The 23,450-nt window shown below is 40.7% G+C and overlaps 1 protein-coding gene across 14 annotated transcripts in view; it reads right to left on the bottom strand.

Moving 5' to 3' along the window:
* The window catches only part of RALGAPA2 (Ral GTPase activating protein catalytic subunit alpha 2), a 421,554-nt gene that overhangs the window by 273,685 nt on the left and 124,419 nt on the right, over positions 1 to 23,450 (bottom strand). For 13 of the 14 annotated variants that reach the window (XM_023549976.2, XM_023549977.2, XM_023549980.2 and 10 more), the window contains 4 exons: positions 16,179 to 16,406; positions 10,813 to 10,980; positions 9,665 to 9,802; positions 3,378 to 3,526 (listed from right to left, as the gene is read on the bottom strand). In XM_023549976.2, the coding sequence (XP_023405744.1) occupies positions 3,378 to 3,526; positions 9,665 to 9,802; positions 10,813 to 10,980; positions 16,179 to 16,406 (683 nt within the window). The remainder of the gene's footprint in view (positions 1 to 3,377; positions 3,527 to 9,664; positions 9,803 to 10,812; positions 10,981 to 16,178; positions 16,407 to 23,450) is intronic. The other variant, XM_023549982.2, reaches the window with a different exon arrangement.

Here is a 23,450-nt window from a genome sequence, read left to right as displayed (position 1 = left end):
CTGCCATATCCTCACTGCACTCTCTCCTACTTGTTTCCTTGTTTCTATACACTGCTATGGATTCTGGACACACGGAAGACGAAAACCAGTCAAGTCATGTGAGATCTGGGCAGTGAGCGGGCAGCCTGATGGCAGCTTCTGAGAAGTGGGGAAAGAAATGGCACGGAGCTGGGGACAGCTTTCACTCACCATCTGGGTGCCCATCCCTGTCACGTATGGAAGGGTCACCACAGCCTGTTCACATTATGTGATGCTTAAGAAAACAAAAACCAATCTCTTCCCTACAACAACTGGTTATATGCCCACAATTCGAACACAATGAGAACAAAAGACAGCGTAATTTTCAAGTAAAACCTTGGTCATGGGAAACGCTACCAAAAAATGCCAACCTGACCAAGCAATGACTGACAGGTGCACAGAGTTAATTCAATTTCAGAACCTATGAAAACATGGAAGGCCATGGAATTCCCATGCAGAGTCTTCTGGAAGAACATCTGGGTGAAAAAACTGCCTCCAGTTTGGAAAAATCTTGCTTACCAAAAGAAAGGCTACAAACTGACAGGCCACCAGTTTTAATCTTGGCCTGTTTCTTCCATTTTGTGAAACACTGACTTTTGACAGCTCCTCGGAGGAAAACCAGAGTCCATGAAATCAGGAAGATGTCCCATCCTTAGGTCTTTATTTCCTTTGTCTCCGTGTTCTCACACAGAGGGTAAAAAACCTAAACTCTTAAACTAATTCATGCATCAGTTATGTGCTATTTCAGGACTCCTACTTAGCACCTCCCTGGGTACTGCCCCGGCCTAAGCTACTATCATCGATTGCCACAGACTCTTTGCACCAACAAACACATTGCCTATTCCCCTGGCAGCCAGAGAGATTTTTCTGGAAGCATAAATCAGATCACGTCATGCTCTCGCTCAAAACCTCCCAGCAGCTTCCCAGCACACAGAGCGGTAGCCAGCATCGAGATGCAGCCTGCAAGGCCCCACGCAGCCTGGCCCTTGCCTCTCTGACCTTCTCTCCTCCCACTCTCCCTCGTACTCCGTCCACTCTGACACAGTGGGTGTCTTGTTCTTCCTGGAACACACCACCCTTTGTACTCTTCCCATCTGGGCTTCTGTTCTTGCTGTTCCTTCTCTCAGGAGTGCTCTTCCCTCAGACCTCCTTCCCTTAGGGCTCTGCTCAAATGCTTCTCCCTCAGAAAAGTCTTCCCTGACACCTGACAGAATAACTCCCCTGCCCTGCACCCTGAGCAACACCCACCCGACTCAGGAAGCTGCTTTCCTTTATCCAGCGTCATTGTTCTTCTTAGCACCTTACAGTACCTGAAATTGGTTTATGTGTTTTATTACGTCTCTCACTCCTGAGGCTGTAAAGTTCACGAGGGCAGGGACCTTGTCTATCTAGCTCACCACTGCATCCCCACAGGAGGAGCTCAGTAGTTACCGAATGGATGGCAGGGAGGGAGGGAAGGTAATTCAGGGATTGTCTGGTGCTTAACACATAAGAAAATCTGCCGGAGGAATAGGTCACATCCTTTTCTATGCTCCACTTACTATTTTTTGGTGAATATTTTCATCTATTTCTATGATTTGTTTTTTATACTTTCACCTGGGGATCTCTGAATTATTAAAGAATACAGTAGAATTAATTTTATTTCCTAAAATTTTCACAGGAGCATTTTCAAAGTAAAAAGAACATCAAAAATACTACGCCTCCATCAGTGGTAAAGAGGAACAGCGAGCGGAGTGCATACCAGCATTTCGCACTACTTTCAGTATTACTGATACAGCATTTAACTTCATTTAGATTATATTCTTCGCCAGGTAGTATTGCGGCTTTCACAACTGCTCGACTTTGCATAGAGTGGGAAATTTAGAACTCTGGGAAAGATGACACTGGAATTTACATCTTAAAATAAAATTTCCACTGAAACTTGACACTGTGGCTCCTCTATCTGTGAACTCTCTATGTGACATGATGCCTCTGGATCCACCCTTTCCTCAGTGCCTGGAAGACCCTTCCAGCTCAGACACGCCTCGTTTCTATAGATCCCTGCCAATTGCTAAGAGAATCCTTTCAAGGCATCCTCGTGCTGTCCCTAGGACATGCAGAAAGGGCACTGAGAACACAGGTGTGGTGCACAGGCCCCCAAAGGAGTCCAGACAGAAGGGTGGTGGCACCTCCCAAGTGCAGTGGGGTCGGTGAACTGGGCACAGGGGCAGAGGTCACTAAGAGGATGCTGCCAACGAGCCGGACAAGCGGTGAGAAAAGCCTGTTTGCACTAGGGAGTGGCTGAGTGTGAGGAATACAAGATTGGAGAGCACACTTTTAGATGCATGAAGGGAAAAGGAAGGAGTATAAAGTGTTTGGTCTGATTACTGAAAACATCTCATAAGCTGGAGTGATGTGATGACATTCATTACGGGGCAAGGGCCATGGGAAAAAAACTAATGCACTGTTAACCTTTCGGGCTAGTTCCTCCATGGGTATTACAAACACAAAAACACCAATCAAGAATGAAGGATGGAAAAGAAACGCTTTGTGTGAGCATATTTTAATGCCACTGTATTTTTTACTGCACTGCTTTTGGTCACTTTGAGAATGTATTACTTATTTTCCCAAAATGAATTTAAAACTTCAAATTTTAAGCAATAAAAATCATCTTCCGGTCATCAGGGACAATTAACAAACTCTTCTAGGCTTATGAACAGTATTTTAAAATACCAGGTACTAGTTTTCCACAAAACCACCTTTGGTGACAGTTTAAAATGGAAAAATCTACTATTAAGTCATATGACTACATACTCTTTAATTCATGAACATTTTTAGCACCAAACAAACCAAAAAAGCAAGCCCGTTGCGGTCGACTCAATTCCGACTCATAGCGACCCTATAGGACGGAGTAGAACTGCCCCATAGGGTTTCCAAGGACCACCTGGTGGATTCTAACTGCAGACCTTTTGGTTAGCAGTTGTAGCTCTTAACCACTGAGCTACTAATGAAAATAAATGAGCTATCAAGGTACTCGGAAACTCTGGTGGCGTAGTGGTTAAGTGCTACAGCTGCTAACCAAAAGGTCGGTAGTTCGAATCTGCCAGGCGCTCCCTGGAAACTCTATCGGGCAGTTCTACTCTGTCCTCTAGGGTCACTATGAGTCAGAATCGACTTGATGGCAGTGGGTTTGGTTTCTGGTTATAAAGGTACTGGGCACTTCCCCTCTTCATAATCCACAGAAAATATCACAAAAGATTGATTATCACCTTACGGTTAATTTTATAAAGCCATTTAACAAATGGAAGATTTAGCATTTTAATTATTATGTTAAAAAGTAAAAACATTCTGGTCTACAATACTAACACACATAAACTCACCAGGTCTTCTGATTCATTGGAAGCTCCATTATCATGCGCCTAAAAATAACCATAACAGCTTTGCAAGCATCGACTTGTTCTTTCAAGAGCACGGGAACTTCAGCACATGGTTCCAGCAAAAAGACGTTTGCAGCGTTTGTCAAAAATACCTTAAAACCAACATTAGAAAACAGAATGAAACATAACAATCTGAACAAATTGTGCTTAAAGATCACGCTATAATTCACTCCACCAATGAATCTCCTTGGAGTTGTTTCAGGACAGAGTCTATTTCTATGAGGCAAGTGGTCTCAAAATTTTTTTCATTCACCCCTTAGGATCACTTAAATACTGAGATACCTGAAAGGCCTTTTCCTGGAAACTTCATGAAGCAGGAAAGCATTTGAAGACAATTTTTTGACATCTCGAAAAAAAAAAAAAAAAAAAAAGGAGGGTAGGGAGGGAAAAAAAGAAAGGGTCATTGCCTCTGAGTGCGGAACTCTGGGGTGGGGGAAGAGCAGGAGAAAAGGACCTGGCCCAGAGAGTGTCTAAGAACTGTGACTGTCATTGAATCTTCCAGCACAAGAATCCCTTGCTGCAAAGCATGGTCACCGCGCCCGGAGTGCGCCAGGAGACAGACAAAGCACCGTGACCAACAATGCACATCTTCCGGAAGTGTAGTTCTTTAATATGAGAAATACATAAGGCAGTAAAATACGAAATATAAATTCTTAAGATAAAATCTAAGATTTCAAAAAATACTTAGATAACCAGCCGACCACTCTATGCTCTGCCCCACATCTTCAGGACTAAGTTTGCTGTCCTCTGTCATCAGGGATATGTCAGGAGAAAAACAGAGAAGCACTGATCTAAGCTATTAATTAATAAGCTACTGCTTAGGGGCACTACAGTAAAATAACAATGTGCTACCATTTACACAGATGAAGCTAGTCATCCATCAACTTGGGATGTTCTGAGTTGTCAATCTAGCGATGGGAATGGATTTGCACCATCTATGTTGCTGCTGTGTGCTGTCAAGTTGATTCCGACTCACAGAGACCCTATAGAGTCTTAGGCCTCTGTTGTGTTCAACAGCAAAAGTTCCAAGGATTTCAAAGCAATCAGACATTCTCTGGTTCATTTGTGGATATAATTCATTAATACACGTCTCAAAATAAATGCACAAACTGATCAGAGAAATTAAATTTAAAACATACTCAAAAGTCAAGTGAGTAAACTAAAATGCTGACAGCCTCTAAGATTTCGGAATTACCTCATGCAAGATCAAATTTCCTAGGAAGAATCACTAAAAAGTACTATAATAGTTGATAATGGGTTATATCACTTTGTGAAGAACTTCTAGCTTTTGAGTAAAAAATGGAAAATACTTTATCTTAAATTACAGAATATTTTTAATAACTGTTTTTTAAAGAAGTATGCTATAGATGATATATTGCAATACAAACACAGTGCCATCAAGTCTATTCCAACTTCACAGCGATTCTATAGGGCAGAGCAGAACTGCCCCACAGGGTTTCTGAGGAGTGCCTGGTGGATTCAAACTGCCAATGTTTTAGTTAGCAGCCAGCTCTTAACCAATGAGCCAACTGGGTTCCATATTGCAATATGTGATATTGCAATATAGATCCTTTTAATTCAACACACTGGTTTCTTGAATTTGAAACTTCTGCATATTCCCAAGTAAAAGCCAAGAGGCTTCATACATTATACTTCTTTCAGTTTACTTTAAAAAAAAAATCAAAATGCCAACTACATGAATATTTCTTAATACCTTCTTGGAACCATTAAGGTAAAAATAAATAAAATGAATATGCTCATGCTATACTTATGAAAGCAACCACCTTATCAAAACTCAATTTGGTCACTTTTTTTTCTAATGAACCAAGCAAAGGAGAAAGGTGCAGGCAGTTCCCGGGTTACAAACATCCACCTTACTGACAACTCGTACTTGCCCTTTAATGTTACGTAAATTTGCTCTCGATTTGAAATGAACGGAGCCCTGGGTACAAAGTGGTAAGAGCTTGGCAGTTCTAATCCACTAGCCGCTCCTTGGAAATTCAACAGGGCGGTTCTACTGTGCCGTATAGGAGGGTCGCTATGATTCAGAATCGACTCGACAACAACACGTTTGATTTCTTTTTTTTTTTTCTGAAACAACTGAACCAACCCGTACTAGCAACAAATTCTTCATCACAATCCCCTTCACTTTCTGCACATGCTTCGAGCCTTTTCCTGCACTAAAGTGGGGCTATACCGGAACCTTACGCGCCTGTTCCAGCTTACCTACAAATTCCACTTAAAGACTTAAAGACACAGTTAGGAATGGATCTCATTCGTAACTCTGGGACCACCTGTACTGGATACAGTGAGAACAAAGTGGCTATTTAAATGCAAACTGAATACTTTTTAAAACTGCACAGCTATCATGTAGTTCTCTTAGTTCATCCAATTAAATGTAACTTATCCTTTCAGAAGACAAATAATACTCTCTAAACCCTGAGACATAATCGGCGATACGGGCATACCTCATTGTATTGCTTTTCCCTTTATTGTGCTTCCAAGTCCTACATTTTTTTAAACTGAAGGTGTGTAATAACCCTGAGTCGAGAAAGTCTATCGGCGCCATTTGTCCAACAGCATTTGCTCGCTTCATGTCTCTGTGTCACATTTTGTAATTCTCACAATACTTCAAACTTTTTCATTATATCTGTTATGGAGAGCTGTGACCACTGATCTTGGATGTTACCACCGTGATTATTTTGGGATGCCACAAACCACACCCATATAAGACAACAAACTTAATAAATGCTGTGTGTGTTCTGACTGCTCCACTGACTTGCCATTTCTCTGTCTCTCTCCCTCTCCTCAGGCCTCCCTCCCTATTCCCGGAGACAAGACAATATTGAAATTAGGCTAATTCATAACCTTACAATGGCCCGTAAGTGTTCAAGTGAAAGGAAGAGTCGCACGTCTCTCACTTGAAATCAAAAGCTAGAAATGATTAAGCTTAGTGAGGAAGGCGTGTCAAAAGCTGAGAGAGGCCAAAAGCTAGGCCTCTTGCACCAAACAGGTAGCCAAGTTGTGAATGCAAAGGAAAAGTTCTTGAAGGAAATTAAAAGTACTACTCCAGTGACCGCGTGAATGATAAAAAAGCAAAACAGCCTTATTGCTGATATGAAGAAAGTTTTAGTGGTCTGGACAGCAGATCAAACCAGCCATAATCTTCCCTTAAGCCAAAGCCTAATCCAGAGCAAGGCTCTAACTCTCCTCAATTCTATGAAGGCTGAGAGAGTGAGGGAACTGCAGAAGAAAATCTGAAGCTAGGAGAGGCTGGTTCATGAGGTTTAAGGCGTCATCTCTGCAACGTAGAAGTGCACGTGCCGATGTAGAAGCTGCAGCCAGTTACCCAGAAGCTCCAGCTAAGACAACCGATGAAGGCGGCTCTGCTAACAACAGATTTTCAGTGTGGATGAAACAGCCATATATTGGAAGATGCCATCTGGAACTTTCACAGCTAGAGAGGAGAAGCTCCAAAGGCTTCAAAGAACAGGCTGACTCTCTTGTTAGGGGCTAATGCAGCTGGTGACTTTAAGTTGAAGCCAGTGCTCATTTACCATTCTGAAAAGCCTAAGGCTCTTCAGAATTATGTCAAATCTACTCTGCCTGTGCTCTATAAATGGAAAACAAAGCTGGATGACAGCACATCTGTTTACAACAATGGCTTACTGAATATTTTAAGCCCACTGTTGAGACCTCCACAGATAGTGACTCCTCTGATGGATCTGGGCAAGTAAACTGAAAACCTTCTGGAAAGAATTCACCAGTCTAGATGCCATTAAGAACATTCGATTCATGGGAGGAGGTCAAAATATCAACATTTACAGGAGTTTGGAAGAAGCTGGTTTCAATCCTCATGGATGGCTTTGAGGGGTTCAAGACTTCAGTGGAGAAGTAACTGCAGATGTGGTGGAAATAGGAGAACTAGAATTAGAAGTGAGGCCTGAAGATGTGACTAAATGGCTGCAATCTCATGATAAAACTTTGCCGGATTCAGAGTTGCTTCTTATGGATGAGCAAAAAAAGTGGCTTCTTGAGATGGAATCTACTCCTGTTGAAGATGTTGTGAACATTGTTGAAATGACGACAAAGGATTTAGAATATTACATAAGCTTAGTTGATAAAGCAGTAGCAGGGTCTGAGAGGGCTGGCTCCAATTCTGAAAGAAGTTCAACTGGGGGTAAAATGCTATCAAACAGCATTGCATGCTACTGAGAAATCTTCTGTGAAAGGAAGAGTCAATCGATGTGACAAATTTCATTGTTGTCTTATTTTAAGAAATTGCCACAGCCACCCCAGCCTTCAACAACCACCACCCTGATCAGTCAGCAACCATCAACATGGAAGCAAAACCCTCCACCCGCAAAAAGATTATGACTCACTGCAGGCTCAGATGATGGTTAGCACTTTTCAGCAACAATTTTTTGATTAAGGTGTGTGTGTGTATATATATATATTAATACATAATGCTGTTGCACACTTAATGGACTAGAGTATAGTTTAAACATCACTTTTATATGCACTGGGAAACCAAAAAATTCATGTGACTCGCTTTATTGTGGTGGTCTGGGACCCCACACCACCCAGTGCCATCAAGTCAATTCTGACTCATAGCGACCCTACAGGACAGAGTAGAACTGCCCCATAGAGACAAACCCGCAATATATCTGAGGTATGCTTGTACCTGTCTCCCATTCCGCCCCACCCCACCCCTGTATGACACTGGCAATCCCCTCTGAGAGAGTGCACTGCTGAGAAACAAAAGACAGGGACTCCTCTGTGCATTTCTCTAGTGGGAACACCACCTAATTTATGACCTGCACCAAAGTTCTTTGAAGCTACTCAAGTAAAATTTTAAAAAATTAATTTCAAAATATTTGCTGATTTTCAATGAAAAATGGGAAAACTTACTAATTACAGTATACTAAACTAACCTGGAAGCAAAAAGGATACAATAATAATGAACCTATCAAGAGACAGATGACAGAACATGGCATCATCAAGACCTGAGCTACCTACCTACCTCAAGCATGCTTTCTCCAAAGTCCATACCAGGCCTCTGCCTGGGAGGCATAACTGGACACAGCTATGAACTTGGGGGTGGGTGGCAGAGAGCAGGCGAATAAGAGGCACCTGTATTTTCACTTATACTCCTAATAACCTTCAAGCTGGATCAGACTTAAAAGGTAATCGCCCAATCCCCATTTCTGAGAGGAAATTCTGAGGTCGGGGAAGGTTAAGATCAGCCAAAGTTGCTCTTCTCAATGTTCCTAATTGGTATTGGTTCTATTTCATATATTCATTCATGTAAATATCTAAAACTACAACATTAATCATTGCTCTTCATAGACATTCAGTCAGATGCATAAATATTGCCTTACAATAGGCAATTTTCAGGAGAAATACTACTCAAAAGCTTATATTATCACCAAGCTTGTCCTGCAAATTAGAGTCCATGTATTCCCCACATGTATTCTGAAGATACTTTTAAGACCTAAACCTCAGTTATTTCACATTCACTCTATAGTAATCCTCAAAAAATTACAACCAACTCTTGTCTCCTTTAATTAGAAAAAATCTTTAACAATTATATGTGGGAAATTAGAAGAAAATTTGAATGAGAATTTAAGAACTGTTTACTGACAGATGGTGTCATGGGTTATATCCCCCTAAACTGTGTGTATCAACTTGGCTAGGCCATGATCCTTGGTATCCTGTGATTTTCCTGTATGTTGTAAATCCTGCCTGTAAGATGTTAATAAGGGAGGATGGGCACCAGTTGTGTTAGTGAGGCAGGACTCAACCTAAAGATCGGGTTGTGTCTTGAGGCAATCTTTTGAAACATAAAAGACAGAAGTGAGCAGAGAGAGAGGGGACCTCATACCACCAAGAAAGCAGTGCCAGGAGCAGAGAGCGCCCTTTGGACCTGGGGTCCCTGAGCAGAAAAGCTCCTAGTTCAGGGGAAGATTCATGAAAAGGCTGAAAAAGAGAGCAAGCCTTCCCTTGAAGCTGATGCTCTGAATTTGGACTTTTAGCCTACTAGACTGTGAGAAAATAAATTTCTCTTTGTTAATGCCAGCCACTTGTGGTATTTCTGTTATGGCAGAGCGAGACGACTAAGACAGGTGGCTAAAAACATCACCACACTTTATATGACATTATGCCCAAGAAACAAAATGTTTACAGTGACTCCAACTTGGGGTCTTCATGTCTCTGGCCTGGCTGTGTACCTGCAGCATAACCTGGACACCAGCTTTCACGTCCTTACTTTCCTCTTCGAGTATACAACCTCTGTTCATCGCACTCGTGAAGGAGTACGTTCGCCCCCAACTGGAGGATCGCTTATGACCGGAACTTTCAGATGAGGCCTTTAGAAAAGAACAACCAGTTAACAGAGTGGGATGAATCACAAGTTCACATATTTAATTTCTTATGCTCAATAGAATTCATAGGAATACAGGTTTTAGGAGGCCAAGCCTTTTCTTCTGTTTTGGTTACCACTTTTCTACCTCCAGTACCTAAAATGTTTCAAATGTCCAGTGACTGAATATGCATGTGGCACACCTTTAAAACGGTGATGAAACTTATTGGCTTACTTTTCGATTTGACCTCATGACTAGTTATATTAAAATGATACTACCAATATTGAAAAACTGAAATTACGGAATTAATACAGATATTTAGAAACATATATGCCCTTGTGAAAAATATTTTTAAATGTTTGTTAACTGATATGACAAACACCCACTTTTAGAAATAATTTCTCAGACTAGATTTCAAAATAGCATGCCAGAAATACAAATACGATATAATTTCTTTTGTGTCTCAGGAAGCTGTCCCACTTTCATCTTACATTTATCCCACCTCCAGCTTTACCTAACATGGAATAAAAGATCAATTCTGATAGCCCCCGCTCTAGGGGACAGCACCCCGTCCCGCAGTGAGGCCAAGAGTCGAACAGTGGAGATAACACTCATTATATAGTCAACACTCCTTCCAAATCTGTAACAGCCCAAACGCCTCAGGTACAGTCCACTGCACAATGCTGTGTGTTCAAACACGCCAAGAACAAGGATGACGCTGTTAGTCTCACTCAGAGACGCATAACACATGATGGTTTAGGAAACAACTCTCATGCGATAACTATTAACCGAGCTGTAAGGTGCATGTGGCCCTAGCCTGATAGTTTGGAGATGGTGCTCTCGAGCAGAACACAGAAGGTGTCTCACTGAGGCAGGTAATCATGGAACTGAGCAACTTGAGAGGAGCAGATCTGATTTTAAAAAGAGTCAGTCTGCATGTGTCCCACATACTGAGCAGGTACACTTTGCTAAAATACATATACTCCCAACTCCAACGACAAGCGATAAAATATTACCTCCTTGCTATCCGTCTCTGAAAATCCTAGCTTTTCAGCATCTTCCTGGGGAACGTCTTTTTTATCTGGCTCCTCCATGAACACAGGTTTCTCCTGGAGGATCCACTTTCTGTACACTTGAACTACTTTTCTTGTTACAGCTATGTCACAGGAAGGTAGCAAAAACGCCTAAAAGGAAAAGAGAAAACTCTGTTGAACCCCACACAAGCTCAGATCACAATACAAACCAAAACCAATCCTGTTGAACCAAACAAGGATGCCCTTTATCTCCACTCTTATTCAACATTGTGTTGGAGGTCCTAGCCAGAGCAATTAGGCTAGATAAAGAAATAAAGGGCATCCAGATTGGTAAGAAAGAAGTAAAAGTATCTCTATTTGCAGATGGTATGATCTTATACACAGAAAACCCTAAGGAATCCTCCAGAAAACTACTGAAACTAATAGTTCATCAGGGTATCAGGATACAAGATAAACATACAAAATTCAGTTGGATTCCTATACACCAACAAAAAGAACATCAAAGAGGAAATCACCAAATCAATACCATTTACAGTAACCCCCAAGAATATAAAATACTCAGGAATAAATCTTACCAGAGATGTAAAAGACCTATACAAAGAAAACTACAAGACACTATTGCAAGAAACCAAAAGAGGCCTAAATAAGTGGAAAAACACACATTGCTCATGGATAGGAAGACTTAACATTGTAAAAATGTCTATTCTACCAAAAGCGACCTATACATACAATGCAATTCCAATCCAAATTCAACGACGTTTTTTAATGAAATGGAGAAAGAAATCACCAACTTTATATGGAAGGGAAAGAGGCCCCAAATAAGTAAAGCATTACTGAAAAAGAAGAACAAAGTGGGAGACCTCACTCTATCTGGTTTTAGAACCTATTATACTGCCACAGTAGTCAAAACAGGCTGGTACTGGTACAACGACAGATACATAGACCAATGGAACAAAATTGAGAATCCAGACATAAATCCATCCACGTATGAGCAGCTGATACTTGACAAAGGCCCAAAGTCTGTTAAACGGGGAAAACACAGCCTGTTTAACAAATGGTACTGGCATAACTGGATATCCATCTGCAAAAAAATGAAACAAGACCCATACCTCACTCCATGCACAAAAACTAACTCAAAATGGGTCAAAGACCTAAATATAAAATCTACAATGATAAAGCTCACAGAAAAAAAAAATACAGACAATGCTAGGAGCCATAATACATGGCATAAACAGTATACAGAACATTACTAACAATGCACAAACACCAAAAGAGAAACTAGATAACTGGGAGCTCCTAAAAATCAAACACCTATGCTCATCCAAGACTTCACCAAAAGAGTAAAAAAATTACCTACGGAATGGGAAGAAGTTTTTAGCTATGACATTTCCGATCAGCATCTGATCTCTAAAATCTACATGATACTGCAAAAACTCAACTACAAAAAGACAAATAACCCAACCGAAAAAAAGAGCAAAGGATATGAAGAGGAACTTCACTAAAGATGACATTCAGGTAACTAACAGATACATGAGGAAATGCTCACAATCATTAGCCATTAGAGAAATGCAAATCAAAACTACAATGAGATTCTACCTCACTCCAACAAGGCTGGCATTAATCCAAAAAACACAAAATTATAGAATGTTGGAGAGGGTGTAGAGAGACTGGAACACTTATACACTGCTGGTGGGAATGTAAAATGGTACAACCACTTTGGAAATCCATTTGGTGCTTTCTTAAAAAACTACAAATAGAACTACCATATGATCCAGCAATCCCACTCCTTGGAATATATCCTAGAGAAGTAAGAGCCTTTTCACGAACAGATACACGCACACCCAGGTTCACTGCAGCACTGTTTACAACTGCAAAAAGATGGAAGCAACCAAGGTGCCCATCAACGGATGAATGGATAAATTTTTGTATATTCACACAATGGAATACTACGCATCGATAAAGAACAGTGACGAATCTGTGAAACATTTCATAACATGGAGGAACCTGGAAGGTATTATGCTGAGTGAAATTAGTCAGCTGGAAAAGGACAAATATTGTATAAGACCACTATTATAAAAACTTGAGAAGTAGTTTAAACAGAAAAGAAAATATTCTTTGAAGGTTATGAGAGTGGGGAGGGAAGGTAGAGGGATGGAGAAGGGTTTTCACTAATTAGATAGTAGATGAGAACTATTTTAGGTGAAGGCAAAGACAACACACAATACAGGAGAGGTCAGCACAGTTGGACTAAACCAAAAGCAAAGAAGTTTCCTAAATAAATTGAACTCTTGGAAGGCCAGCATAGCAGGGGTGGGGGTTTGGGGGCCATGGTTTCAGGGGACATCTAAGTCAATGGGCATAATAAAATCTATTAAGAAAATATTCTGCATCACACTTTGGAGAGTGGCGTCTGGGGTCTTAAACGCTAACAAGCGGCCATCTAAGATGCATCAGTTGGTCTCAACCCACCTGGACCAAAGGAGAATGAAGAACACCAAAGACACAAGGTAATTATGAGCCCAACAGACAGACAGGGCTACATAAACCAGAGACTACATCAGCCTGAGACAAAAAGAGCTGGACGGTGCCTGGCTACAAGTGATGACTGCCCTGGCAGGGAACACAAGAGAGAACCCCTGAGGGAACAGGAGAGCAGTGGGATACAGACTCTAAATTCTCATAAAAAGACCAGACTTAATGGTCTGACTGAAACTAGAAGGACCCCGGAGATCATGGTCCCCAGACCTTCTGTTAGTCCAAGACAGGAACCTCCCCAAAGCCAACTCTTCAGACAGGGATTGGACTGGACTATAAGAGAATGATACTGGTGAGGAGTGAGCTTCTTGGATCAAGTAGACACATGAGACTATGTGGGCATCTCCTGATTGGAGGGGAGATGAGAGGGCAGAGGGGGACAGAAGCTGGCTGAATGGACATGAAACGAAGAGAGGAGGGAAGGAATGTGCTGTCTCATTAGGGGGAGAGCAACTAGGAGTATATAGCAAGGTGTATGTAAATTTTTGTATGAGAGACTGACTTGATTTTTAAACATCCACTTAAAGCATAATTAAAAAAAAAAAAAAAAAACCCAAGCCCGTTGCAATCAAGTTGATTTCAACTCATAGTGACCCTATAGGACAGAGGAGAACTGCCCCACAGGGTTTCCAAGGAGCACCTGGTGGATTAGAACTGCTGGCCTCTTGATTAACAGCTACAGCTCTTAACCACTACACTACAAGGGTTTTCTAGGTCACAACAGAGCCACACATAATGACATTTCAAATGACCATCACTGATTTCAAGCTTTGTTTTGAAACCTGTGAATATACTATATAGGGCCACATACCTTTGTGCACAGCAAAATTAACTGAAGAAAAAAAAAAACTCTCATAATTGGGACAGAAAACATAATACAATTTATAAGTAATTTCTATATTCCCAATCAATATATTCTCCCACAGAAATAATCAAAATGCATGCACCTATACATAGTTTGGAGCCCTTGTGGTATAGTGGTTAAGAGCTTGGCTGCTAACCAAAAGGCTGGCAGTCTGAATCCACCAGCTACTCCGTGGCAACTCTATGGGGCAGTTCTACTCTGTCCCATAGGGTTGCCATAAATCAGAATTGACTCGACAGCAATGGGTTTGGTTTGGCTTTATAGACAGTTTAAAGGAGCCCTAAAGGCACGATGTTTAAGCACTCAGCGGCTAACCAAAGGTCAGCAGTTTGAACCCACCAGTGGCTATGCAGGAGGAAAGACCAAGCAATCGGCTTCTGTAAAGATTATAGCCTTAGAAGCACTGTGGGGCAGTTCTATGCTGCCTATTGGTTCTGAGTCGGAATCAACTTGACAGTACACAGTAACGACCACGCAGAGAGAGAGCTTAGCTGGCTACATGAAACATATAATTGTACAAGAGGGAACTTTTCCAAAGAATAAGCAATAAACTATAAAATAACAGACACACTAGTACAGAGGCAGCCAATCTTGCACATCTCTTCACAACTCCAAGTTCAGTGACGGCACCTTGGAGCCTGGGTTGGTCGTGCTGACCGTGCCTATCACATCATGGAAGTAGGGAAATGCTATAAATCAGGGCTTTTCCCTCTCCTTCCTTTTGAAAACCAATTGTTCAACAGTGATCAGCACACCACTGAGTACAACAACAATGTTATCAAGAGCCACCGGCCAGTTGTCTACCATGGTGCATATTTATATGAACTTTTAACATGAAGGAATCCCCTTACATATCTGCACACATGAACTTAAACACAGTAAGATTCCAAAAATGTAAACCAAAATTTAAAGGGTAAATGACTTTGCCTTTTGAGTATCCATTTTAAGGAATATTTCTGTATGAGAGATGAACACCTCGGACAGCTACTTTACCAAGTACCTCAACACTCAGATGCATGTTTTATCCTACAGATGAGGACCCAGATAGAAAGCTGTCACTAGAAAGCTGGTGACAAATCCATGTCTTGATACCATCCTTAAGGTGCACGCCACAGGATCCAATTACAGGCTGACTTCGCTGGAGGGAGGGTTCATGCAATAGATGAATTTCCGTAATACAGGAGTTTATATTATAACAAGACTGCAACGTATTGATGTATCAAATATTCTGAACTGTACCTCAAAAAAGACGAAGAAGAATATGACAAAGTACAAACTATCTCATTCTAATGTTTTTTTCAAAATTCTACCACATTAATTTTCACACATTAAAAAATGCTCAAAGAATTTTACAGTGAACATCCACATACCCAACACTTACATCCACCACTAGCATTTTGCCGCATTTGCTTTATCACATATCAGTCCTTCACTCCACCCCTTTGTCTGTCCTTCCTTCAGTCCATTTGGAACTCCCATAGCACACACGCTGTTCCACCTGGTAGTGTCCCACAAGTTCCTCAGGCTCTGTTCACTTTCTTTCATCCTTTTTTCCTTCTGCTCCTGAGGCTCAATAAATTCAATTGTCCTATTTCAAGTTTTCTGATTCTCTCTTCCGTCAGCTTGTCAGAGAGTTCCTCTAAGTCTCTGGGAATACCAGCATTAGGCTCCTCTTTGCTATGTTTATATGTTGATGAGGTTTTCTGGACTGGCTTCTTTCCCACCTATCTCTGGGTTTACAGTTTGTTATAGAATTTTCCCTCCACATGTCAGGATTTTTCTCAAAAACAAAATCACAACACAACATATTAAAGGCAGGGTTAGAGGGATGATTTTTCAGTTCTGTGACATAGTCCAATTCATCAATAGTATCTCTTGGAGTATTATAAGTAAAAGAACAAAAACCTCTTCACTTTCATAAACTTACAATACACGTGCACACACTAACCTGGCGAAATACTTCATTGACAAAATTGACATAACCTCGCGTTGACAAGAGAATCCGCTGCACCATTTCATACACCGTTCGGTGTTCTTCCTCAATGCTGCAAAGGCTGGAGGTACTGAGTCTTCGGTCCGACAAGGTGCTACTGTTAGAATGGTTTTTGTCCTGCTCTGCTGGCATGGCACCATCCAGCTCCGGCACTTTCTCTGGCACCGTACCACCACCAACAGTCTGCAAGAAAGCCATCTGAGTCAACTCTCAAGAACATCTAGCAAAAGTTAAGACTCAGCTTATTTTAAAGAGCACTGGTGACCGTCAACTTCCACAGTGTAAGCAGGCTGAAGACAGTACTCCCTGACGCACGCAGACTCCAGGACCTGTAGATATCCATTTTCTAGCTCACCCTAAGCCCTGCCCAACTCAGTAATTTTAACAGGAAAACTACTAAATTATTGCAAAGGAGCTGTGAAATTTTATCAACCTAAAAACCTTAACTTACATCCGTAAGATCACAGAATAAATTACCGTGCAAATGCACTTGTATGAACATCACAGTGGGTCTCCACACTTCCACATTTACCCCATGGTCACAGAGATCGGGAAACTCCTCTGTAGCCACAACACTGGGGAGGCTCATTTTATTCATAAGATCGAGTGGCACCCTGATCAAGGAGTGCCGAGGTCTTTAAGGGCATTTTCTGAGAGGAACCCTGATCTGAGTTTTACAGTCAGAATCTATTTAGAAAACTTTAAACATTTAGGAGACTTCAGGAATGAAAATAGTAATTCTTTCAATGAATTCACAAAATTTAAGATTAACATCGATTTCTGCTTTCACTCTTCCACAGACTTAAAGGTTTTCTCCAAGCATAAAATATGTATAATTTTGCTTCATCTCTATAAACTCCATTATTACCCTCTTAAATGCCAAAAATACATAACCTAAATACCACTAAAAATGTACTCACTGTGAACATTTTTTACAAGAAATAATATGAGTAGTACAAAATGGTAATTTCAGTAACCACCAAGGACAATGTGAAAGCAAAACAGATACCCAAATAGTAATCTCTAGAGAAAATTATTGGAAATTGTATTTCCAATAGTTTTTCTCTTCATGCGTCAGCTACTAAGCCTCCGTGGCTCATCAAACGCACTATCACACTGTGAGGTGTGCTACCCTACAGAAACTATTTCCTCTTTTTGATGGATCAACTATCTTCCACAGAAAAATAAAATTTTACTCAACCGTCTTTTTTATCTGAATCTTCAGTGGCAATGACCCAAGGAAGAGAGCAGAATGGTGCGGAAAGAAGAGGCCCCAAATAAATACCACAGAACTTGCGTCTACACATTTCTACCTGCTTCCACACATTTCTACCTGCAAGGCAAGTCACTTAATTTACTTGGATTCTTTTTTTTTAATCTGTAAAACATGAAAATGAGATTAGCTCTAAACACTTCTTATGGCTCAGTAACCTGTTACTTTTTTAACAGCTAACACCCATTTTCCCCATAGGCTAAAAAAATTTTTACATACGTAGAAAATTAAAGATGCCCACAAATTCCTAAACTCCTTTCATAAAGAGGTAAAGTCTGTCCCCTCTCTTTGGTTTACATGGATTGTGTGGCTGCTTTAGCCAATAGAAGAGAACAAAAGAGCCCTGTGCCAGATTCAGATTCAGGCCCAGGCCCAAGAAATTGACATTTACCACCTCCCACCTCTTGACACATCTATTCTCGGCGCCCCAAACAGCCAGGTAGGTAGTCCAACTACCCTGATACAGAAAGCCTGGAAAGGAAGTGAGGCCCAACAGGTCCATGCTTCCAACACCCTCAGCAAGGTTACAGGTACGTGAATGAAGGAATCCTGGAGGCAAGACACCAACCCAGCTGCCAGCAGAGTACCACCACCCACTGACCCCACTTACTGAGTTAGTGAGTTCCCACATGAAGCACAAGAACCGCCTAGCCAAACCCTGCCCAAATTCCTGACCCAAAAAGTGACATATGATTAAAAGGGCTGTTGTTTGTTTCCTTTTCCACCTTATTTTTTAAAATAATTTCTGTTTCTGGACAGGGGCCGCCCATTTGGTCTCGTGTATCTGATTGAACTAAGAAGCACACTCCTCACGTGCATTATTTTTTGCTTTATACTCATATCTAATTCTTTTCTGAAGAGTGGGCTTTGGGAATGGTTTCAATTTTGGGTCATAAAGTACATCCAGGGGCCACAGTTTTGGAAGTTCCTCCAGTCTCTGCCAGTCCATCGAGTCAGCTCATTTCATGTGAATTTGAGTTCTGCGCCACACTTTTCTCTCACTCCATCCAGAACTCTCTGTGTGTTCCATATCAGGGTGGTCCATTGGTGGTAGTCAGGCACCATCTAGTTCTTCTGGTCTCAGGCTGGTGGAATCAACGGTTTATGTGGACCTTTAGTCTCTTGGGTAAATATTTTCCTTCTGTCGTTGGTTTTCTTCATTCTCCTTTGCTCCAAGTGGAATGGGACAAATTGATGTGTCTTAGATGGCCACTCGCATTTTTTTTTTTTATCGTGCTTTAAGTGAAAGTTTACAAATTGAGTCAGTCTCTCACACAAAAACTTATACACACCTTGCTACATACTCCCAATTGATTTCCCCCTAATGAGACAGCCCGCTCCCTCCCTCCACTCTCTCTTTTCGTGTCCATTTCGCCAGCTTCTAACCCCCTCTACCCTCTCATCTCCCCTCCAGGCACAATATGCCAACATAGTCTCAAGCGTCCACTTGATCCAAGAAACTCACTCCTCACCAGCATCCCTCTCCAACCCATTGTCCAGTCCAATCCCTGTCTGAAGAGTTGGCTTTGGGAATGGTTCCTGTCCTGGGCCATCAGAAGGTCTGGGGGCCGTGACCATCAGGGTCCTTCTAGTCTCAGTCAGACCATTAAGTCTGGTCTTTTTATGAGAATTTGGGGTCTGCATCCCACTGCTCTCCTGCTCCCTTCAGGGGTTCTCTGTTGTGTTCGCTGTCAGGGCAGTCATCAGTTGTAGCTGGGCACCATCTAGTTTTTCTGGTCTCGGGCTGACATAGTCTCCGGCTGACACAATCTCCGGTTTATGTGGCCCTTTCTGTCTCTTGGGTTCATAATTACCTTGTATCCTTGGTGTTCTTCATTCTCCTTTGATCCAGGTGGGTTAAGACCAATTGATGCATCTTATATGGCCACTTCACAAGCTTTTAAGACCCCAGGCACCAATCACCAAGCGGGATGCAGAACATTTTCTTAATAAACTTTGTTACGTCAATTGACCTAGGTGTCCCCTGAAACTACTGGCCCAAGGCCCCACCCCCAGCTACTCTGTTTCTCCAGGTGTTTGGATATGTCCAGGAAACTTCTTAGCTTTCACTTCGGTGTGGTTGTGCTGACTTCCCCTGTGTTGTGTGCTATCCTTCCCTTCACCGAAGTTGATCCTTGTCTACTACCTAATTGGTGAGTTCCTCTCTCCCTCCCTCCCCACCCTCGTAACCATCAAGGAATACATTTTTCTGTGTTTAAACTTTTTCTTAAGTTCTTATAATAGTGGTCTCATACAATATTTCTTCTTTATCATTCCATAGTGTTCCATTGTGTGTACGCACCGTAATTTGTTTATCCATTCATCTGTTGATGGGCACCTAGGTTGTCTCCATCTTTTTGCTATCGTCAACAACGTTGCAATGAACGTGGGTGTGCAGAGGTCTATTCATGTGATGGCTCTTATTTCCTTAGGATATATTCCTAGGAGTGGGATTGCTGGATTATATGGTAGTTCTATTTCTAGCTTTTTAATGAAGTGCCTAATCATTTCCCAAAGTGGTTGTACCATTTTACATTCCCACCAGCAGTGCATAAGTGTTCCAATTACCCTACAAACTCTCTAACATTTATTATTTTGTGTTTTTTTGTATTAGCACCAGCCTTGTTTGGATAAGGCCATATCTCATTGCAGTTTTGATCTGCATTCGTCTAACAGCTAATGATCCTGAGCATTTCCTCATATATCTGTTAGCTGCCTGAATGTCTTCTTTGGTGAAGTCGTGTTTCGTATCCTTTGCACATTTTTTAATTGGGTTATTTGTCTTTTTGTTGTTCAGGTGTTGCAGTATCTTGTAGATTTTAGAGCTTAGACCCTTATCAGGTATGTCGTAGCCACAAATTTTTCTTCCCAGTCTGTTGGTTGTCTTTTTACCTTTTTGGTGAAGTCTTTGGACGAACATAGGTGTTTGATTTTTAGGGGCTCACAGTTATCTAGTTTCTTTTCTGGTGTTTGTGCACTGTTAGACATACTTCGCATACTATTTAAGCCATGTATTAGGGCTCCTAGCATTGTCCCTATTTTTTCTTCCATGATTTTCATCATTTTACATTTTATATTTAGATCTTTGATCCATTTTGAGAATTTTTGAGCATGGTGTGGGGTATCAGTCTTGTTTCATTTTTTGCAGACGGATATCAAGTTACGCCAGCACCGTCTGTTAAGGAGACTGTCTTTTCCCCATTTAACTGACTTTAGGCCCTTGTCAAATACCAGCTGCTCATATGTGGATGGATTTATGTCTGGATTCTCCATTCTGTTCCATTGCTCCATGTATCTGGAACAGTACCAGGCTGTTTTGACTACTGTGGCAGTATATGTTCTAAAATCAGGTAGGGTGAGGCCTCCCATTTTGTTCTTCTTCTCCATTAATGCTTTACTTGTCCAGGGCCTCATCCCTTTCCATATGAAGTTGGTGATTTGTTTCTCCAGCTCATTAAAAAATGCCCTTGGAACTAGGAGTACATAGCAAGGTACATCAGTTTTTGTATGAGAGACTGACTTGATTTGTCAACTTTCACTTAAAGCACAATTAAAAAAAAAAAATTCCATTGGAATTTGGATTGAGATTGCATTGTATCTATAGATCACTTTGAGTAGAAGAGACATTTTCAGAATGTTGAGTCTATCCATGAGCAAGGTATGTTTTTTCCACTTATATAGGTCTCTTTTGGTTTCTTGCAGTACTGTCTTGTAGTTTTCTTTGTATAGGTCTTTTACGTCTCTAGTTAGATTTATTTCTAAGTATTTTGTCTTCTTGGGGGATACTGTAAATGGTACTGATTTGGTGGTTTCCTCTTCGACATTCTCTTTGTTGATGTAGAGGAATCCAGCTGATTTTTGTATGTTTATCTTGTATCTGGATACTCTGCTAAACTCTTCTACTAGTTTCAGTAGTTTTCTTGAGGATTGCTTAGCGTTTTCTGTGTATAAGATCACGTCATCTGCAAACAGAGATACTTTTACTTCTTCCTTACCAACCTGGATGCCCTTTATTTCTTTATCTAGCCTCGTTGCTCTGGCTAGGACCTCCCACAAAATGCTGACTAAGAGAGGTGATAAAGGGCATCCTTGTCTGGTTCCCGTTATCAAGGGGAATGCTTTCAGACTCTCTCCATTTAGGATGATGTTGGCTGCTGGTTTTGTATTAATGCCCCTTATTATGTTGAAAAATTTTCTTTCCATTCCTGCTTTGCTGAGAATTTTTATCATGAATGCGTGTTGAGAACTTTGTCAAACGCCTTTTCTGCATCAATTGATAAGATCATGTGGTTCTTGTCTTTTGTTCTATTTATATGATGGATTACATTGATTTTCTAATGTTGAACCATCCCTGCATACCTGATATGAATCCGACTTGGTCATGGTGAATTATTTTTTTGATGTGTAGTTGAATTCTGTTGGCTAGAATTTTGTTAGGATTTTTGTATCTAAGTTCATGAGTGATATAAGCCTGTAATTTTCTCTTTTTGTGGTGTGTTTACCTGGTTTTGGTATTAGGGATATGCTGGCTTCATAGAATGAGTTTGGGAGTATTCCATCCTTTTCTATGCCCTGAAGTACTTTTAGTAGTAATGGTGTTAACTCTTCTCTGAAAGGTAGAATTCTCCAGTGAAGCTGTCAGGGCCAGGCTTTTTTATGTTGGGAGTTTTTAAATTACCTTTTCAATCTCTTCTTTTGTTGTGGGTTTATTTAGTTGTTCTACCACGGTTTGTGTTAGTTTAGGTAGGTAGTGTGTTTCTAGAAATTTGTCCATTTCTTCTGTTTTTCAAATTTGTTTAAAGTACAATTTTTCATAGTGATATGATAGGATTCTTTTAATTTCACTGGGGTCTGTTGTGGTCTCACTCATCTAATTTCTTATTTGGGTTCTTTGCTTCCTCTTCTGTCTTTCTTTTGTCAATTTGTCCAGTTTATTAACTTTGCTGACCTCTTCAAAGAACCAGCTTTTGGTCTTCTTAAGTCTTTCAATTGTTTTTCTGTTCTCTATTTCATTTAATTCTGCTCTAATTTTTATCATTTGCTTTCTTCTGGTGCCTGAGGGTTTCTTTTGTTGTTCTCTATTTGTTCAAGTTTTAGGGATAATTCTTTGATTTTGGCCCTTTCTTCTTTTTGGATGTATGCATTTCTTGATATAAATTGATCTCTGAGCACTGTGTTAGCTGTCTCCCAAAGGTTCTGATAGGAAGTGCTTTCATTTGGTTCTATGAATTTCTTTATTCCGTCCTTAATTTCTTCTATAACCCAGTTGTTTTTTAGAAAGGTGTTGTTCAGTTTCCAGGTGTTTGATTTCTATTCCCTGTTTTTTCTGTTACGAATTTCTACTTTTATGGCTTTACGGCCAGAGAAGATGCTTTGTAATTTTTCAATGTTTTAGATTCTGTTAAGGCTTGCTTTATGACCTAATATGTGGTCTATCCTACGGAATATTCCATGTGCGTTCAGAAAAGAAAGTACACTTAGCTGCTGTTGGCTGGAGTGTTCCGTATATGTCTGTGAGGTCAAGGAAGTTAACTCTGGCATTTAGAACTTCCATGTCTTTACTGAGCTTCTTTCTGGATGTTCTGTCCTTCACCAAAAGTGGTGTGTTGAACTTTCCTACTATTATCGTGGAGCTGTCTATCTCGCTTTTCAATGCTGTTAAAGTTTGTTTTATGTATCTTGAAGCCCTGTCAAGCCCTGTAAATATTTAATATGGTTATATCCTCCTGGTATACCTGATATATTGTCCCTTTAATCATTATATAGTGTCCTTCCTTAACCTTTGTGGTGGATTTAACTTTAAAGTCTATTTGGTCAGAAATTAATATGGTCACTCCTGTTCTTTTTTGATTGTTGTTTGCTTGATATGTCTTTTCCATCCTTTGAGTTTTAGTTTCTCTGTGTCTTTAAGTCTAAGGTGTATCTCTTGTAGGTAGCATATACATGAATCGTAT

This window comes from Loxodonta africana, chromosome 24 (genome assembly GCF_030014295.1).
Source record: "Loxodonta africana isolate mLoxAfr1 chromosome 24, mLoxAfr1.hap2, whole genome shotgun sequence".
Taxonomy (NCBI): Eukaryota; Metazoa; Chordata; class Mammalia; order Proboscidea; family Elephantidae; genus Loxodonta; species Loxodonta africana.
The sequence above is the reverse complement of the archived record's forward strand: the minus strand, read 5'-3'. Positions and strand labels throughout refer to the sequence as shown.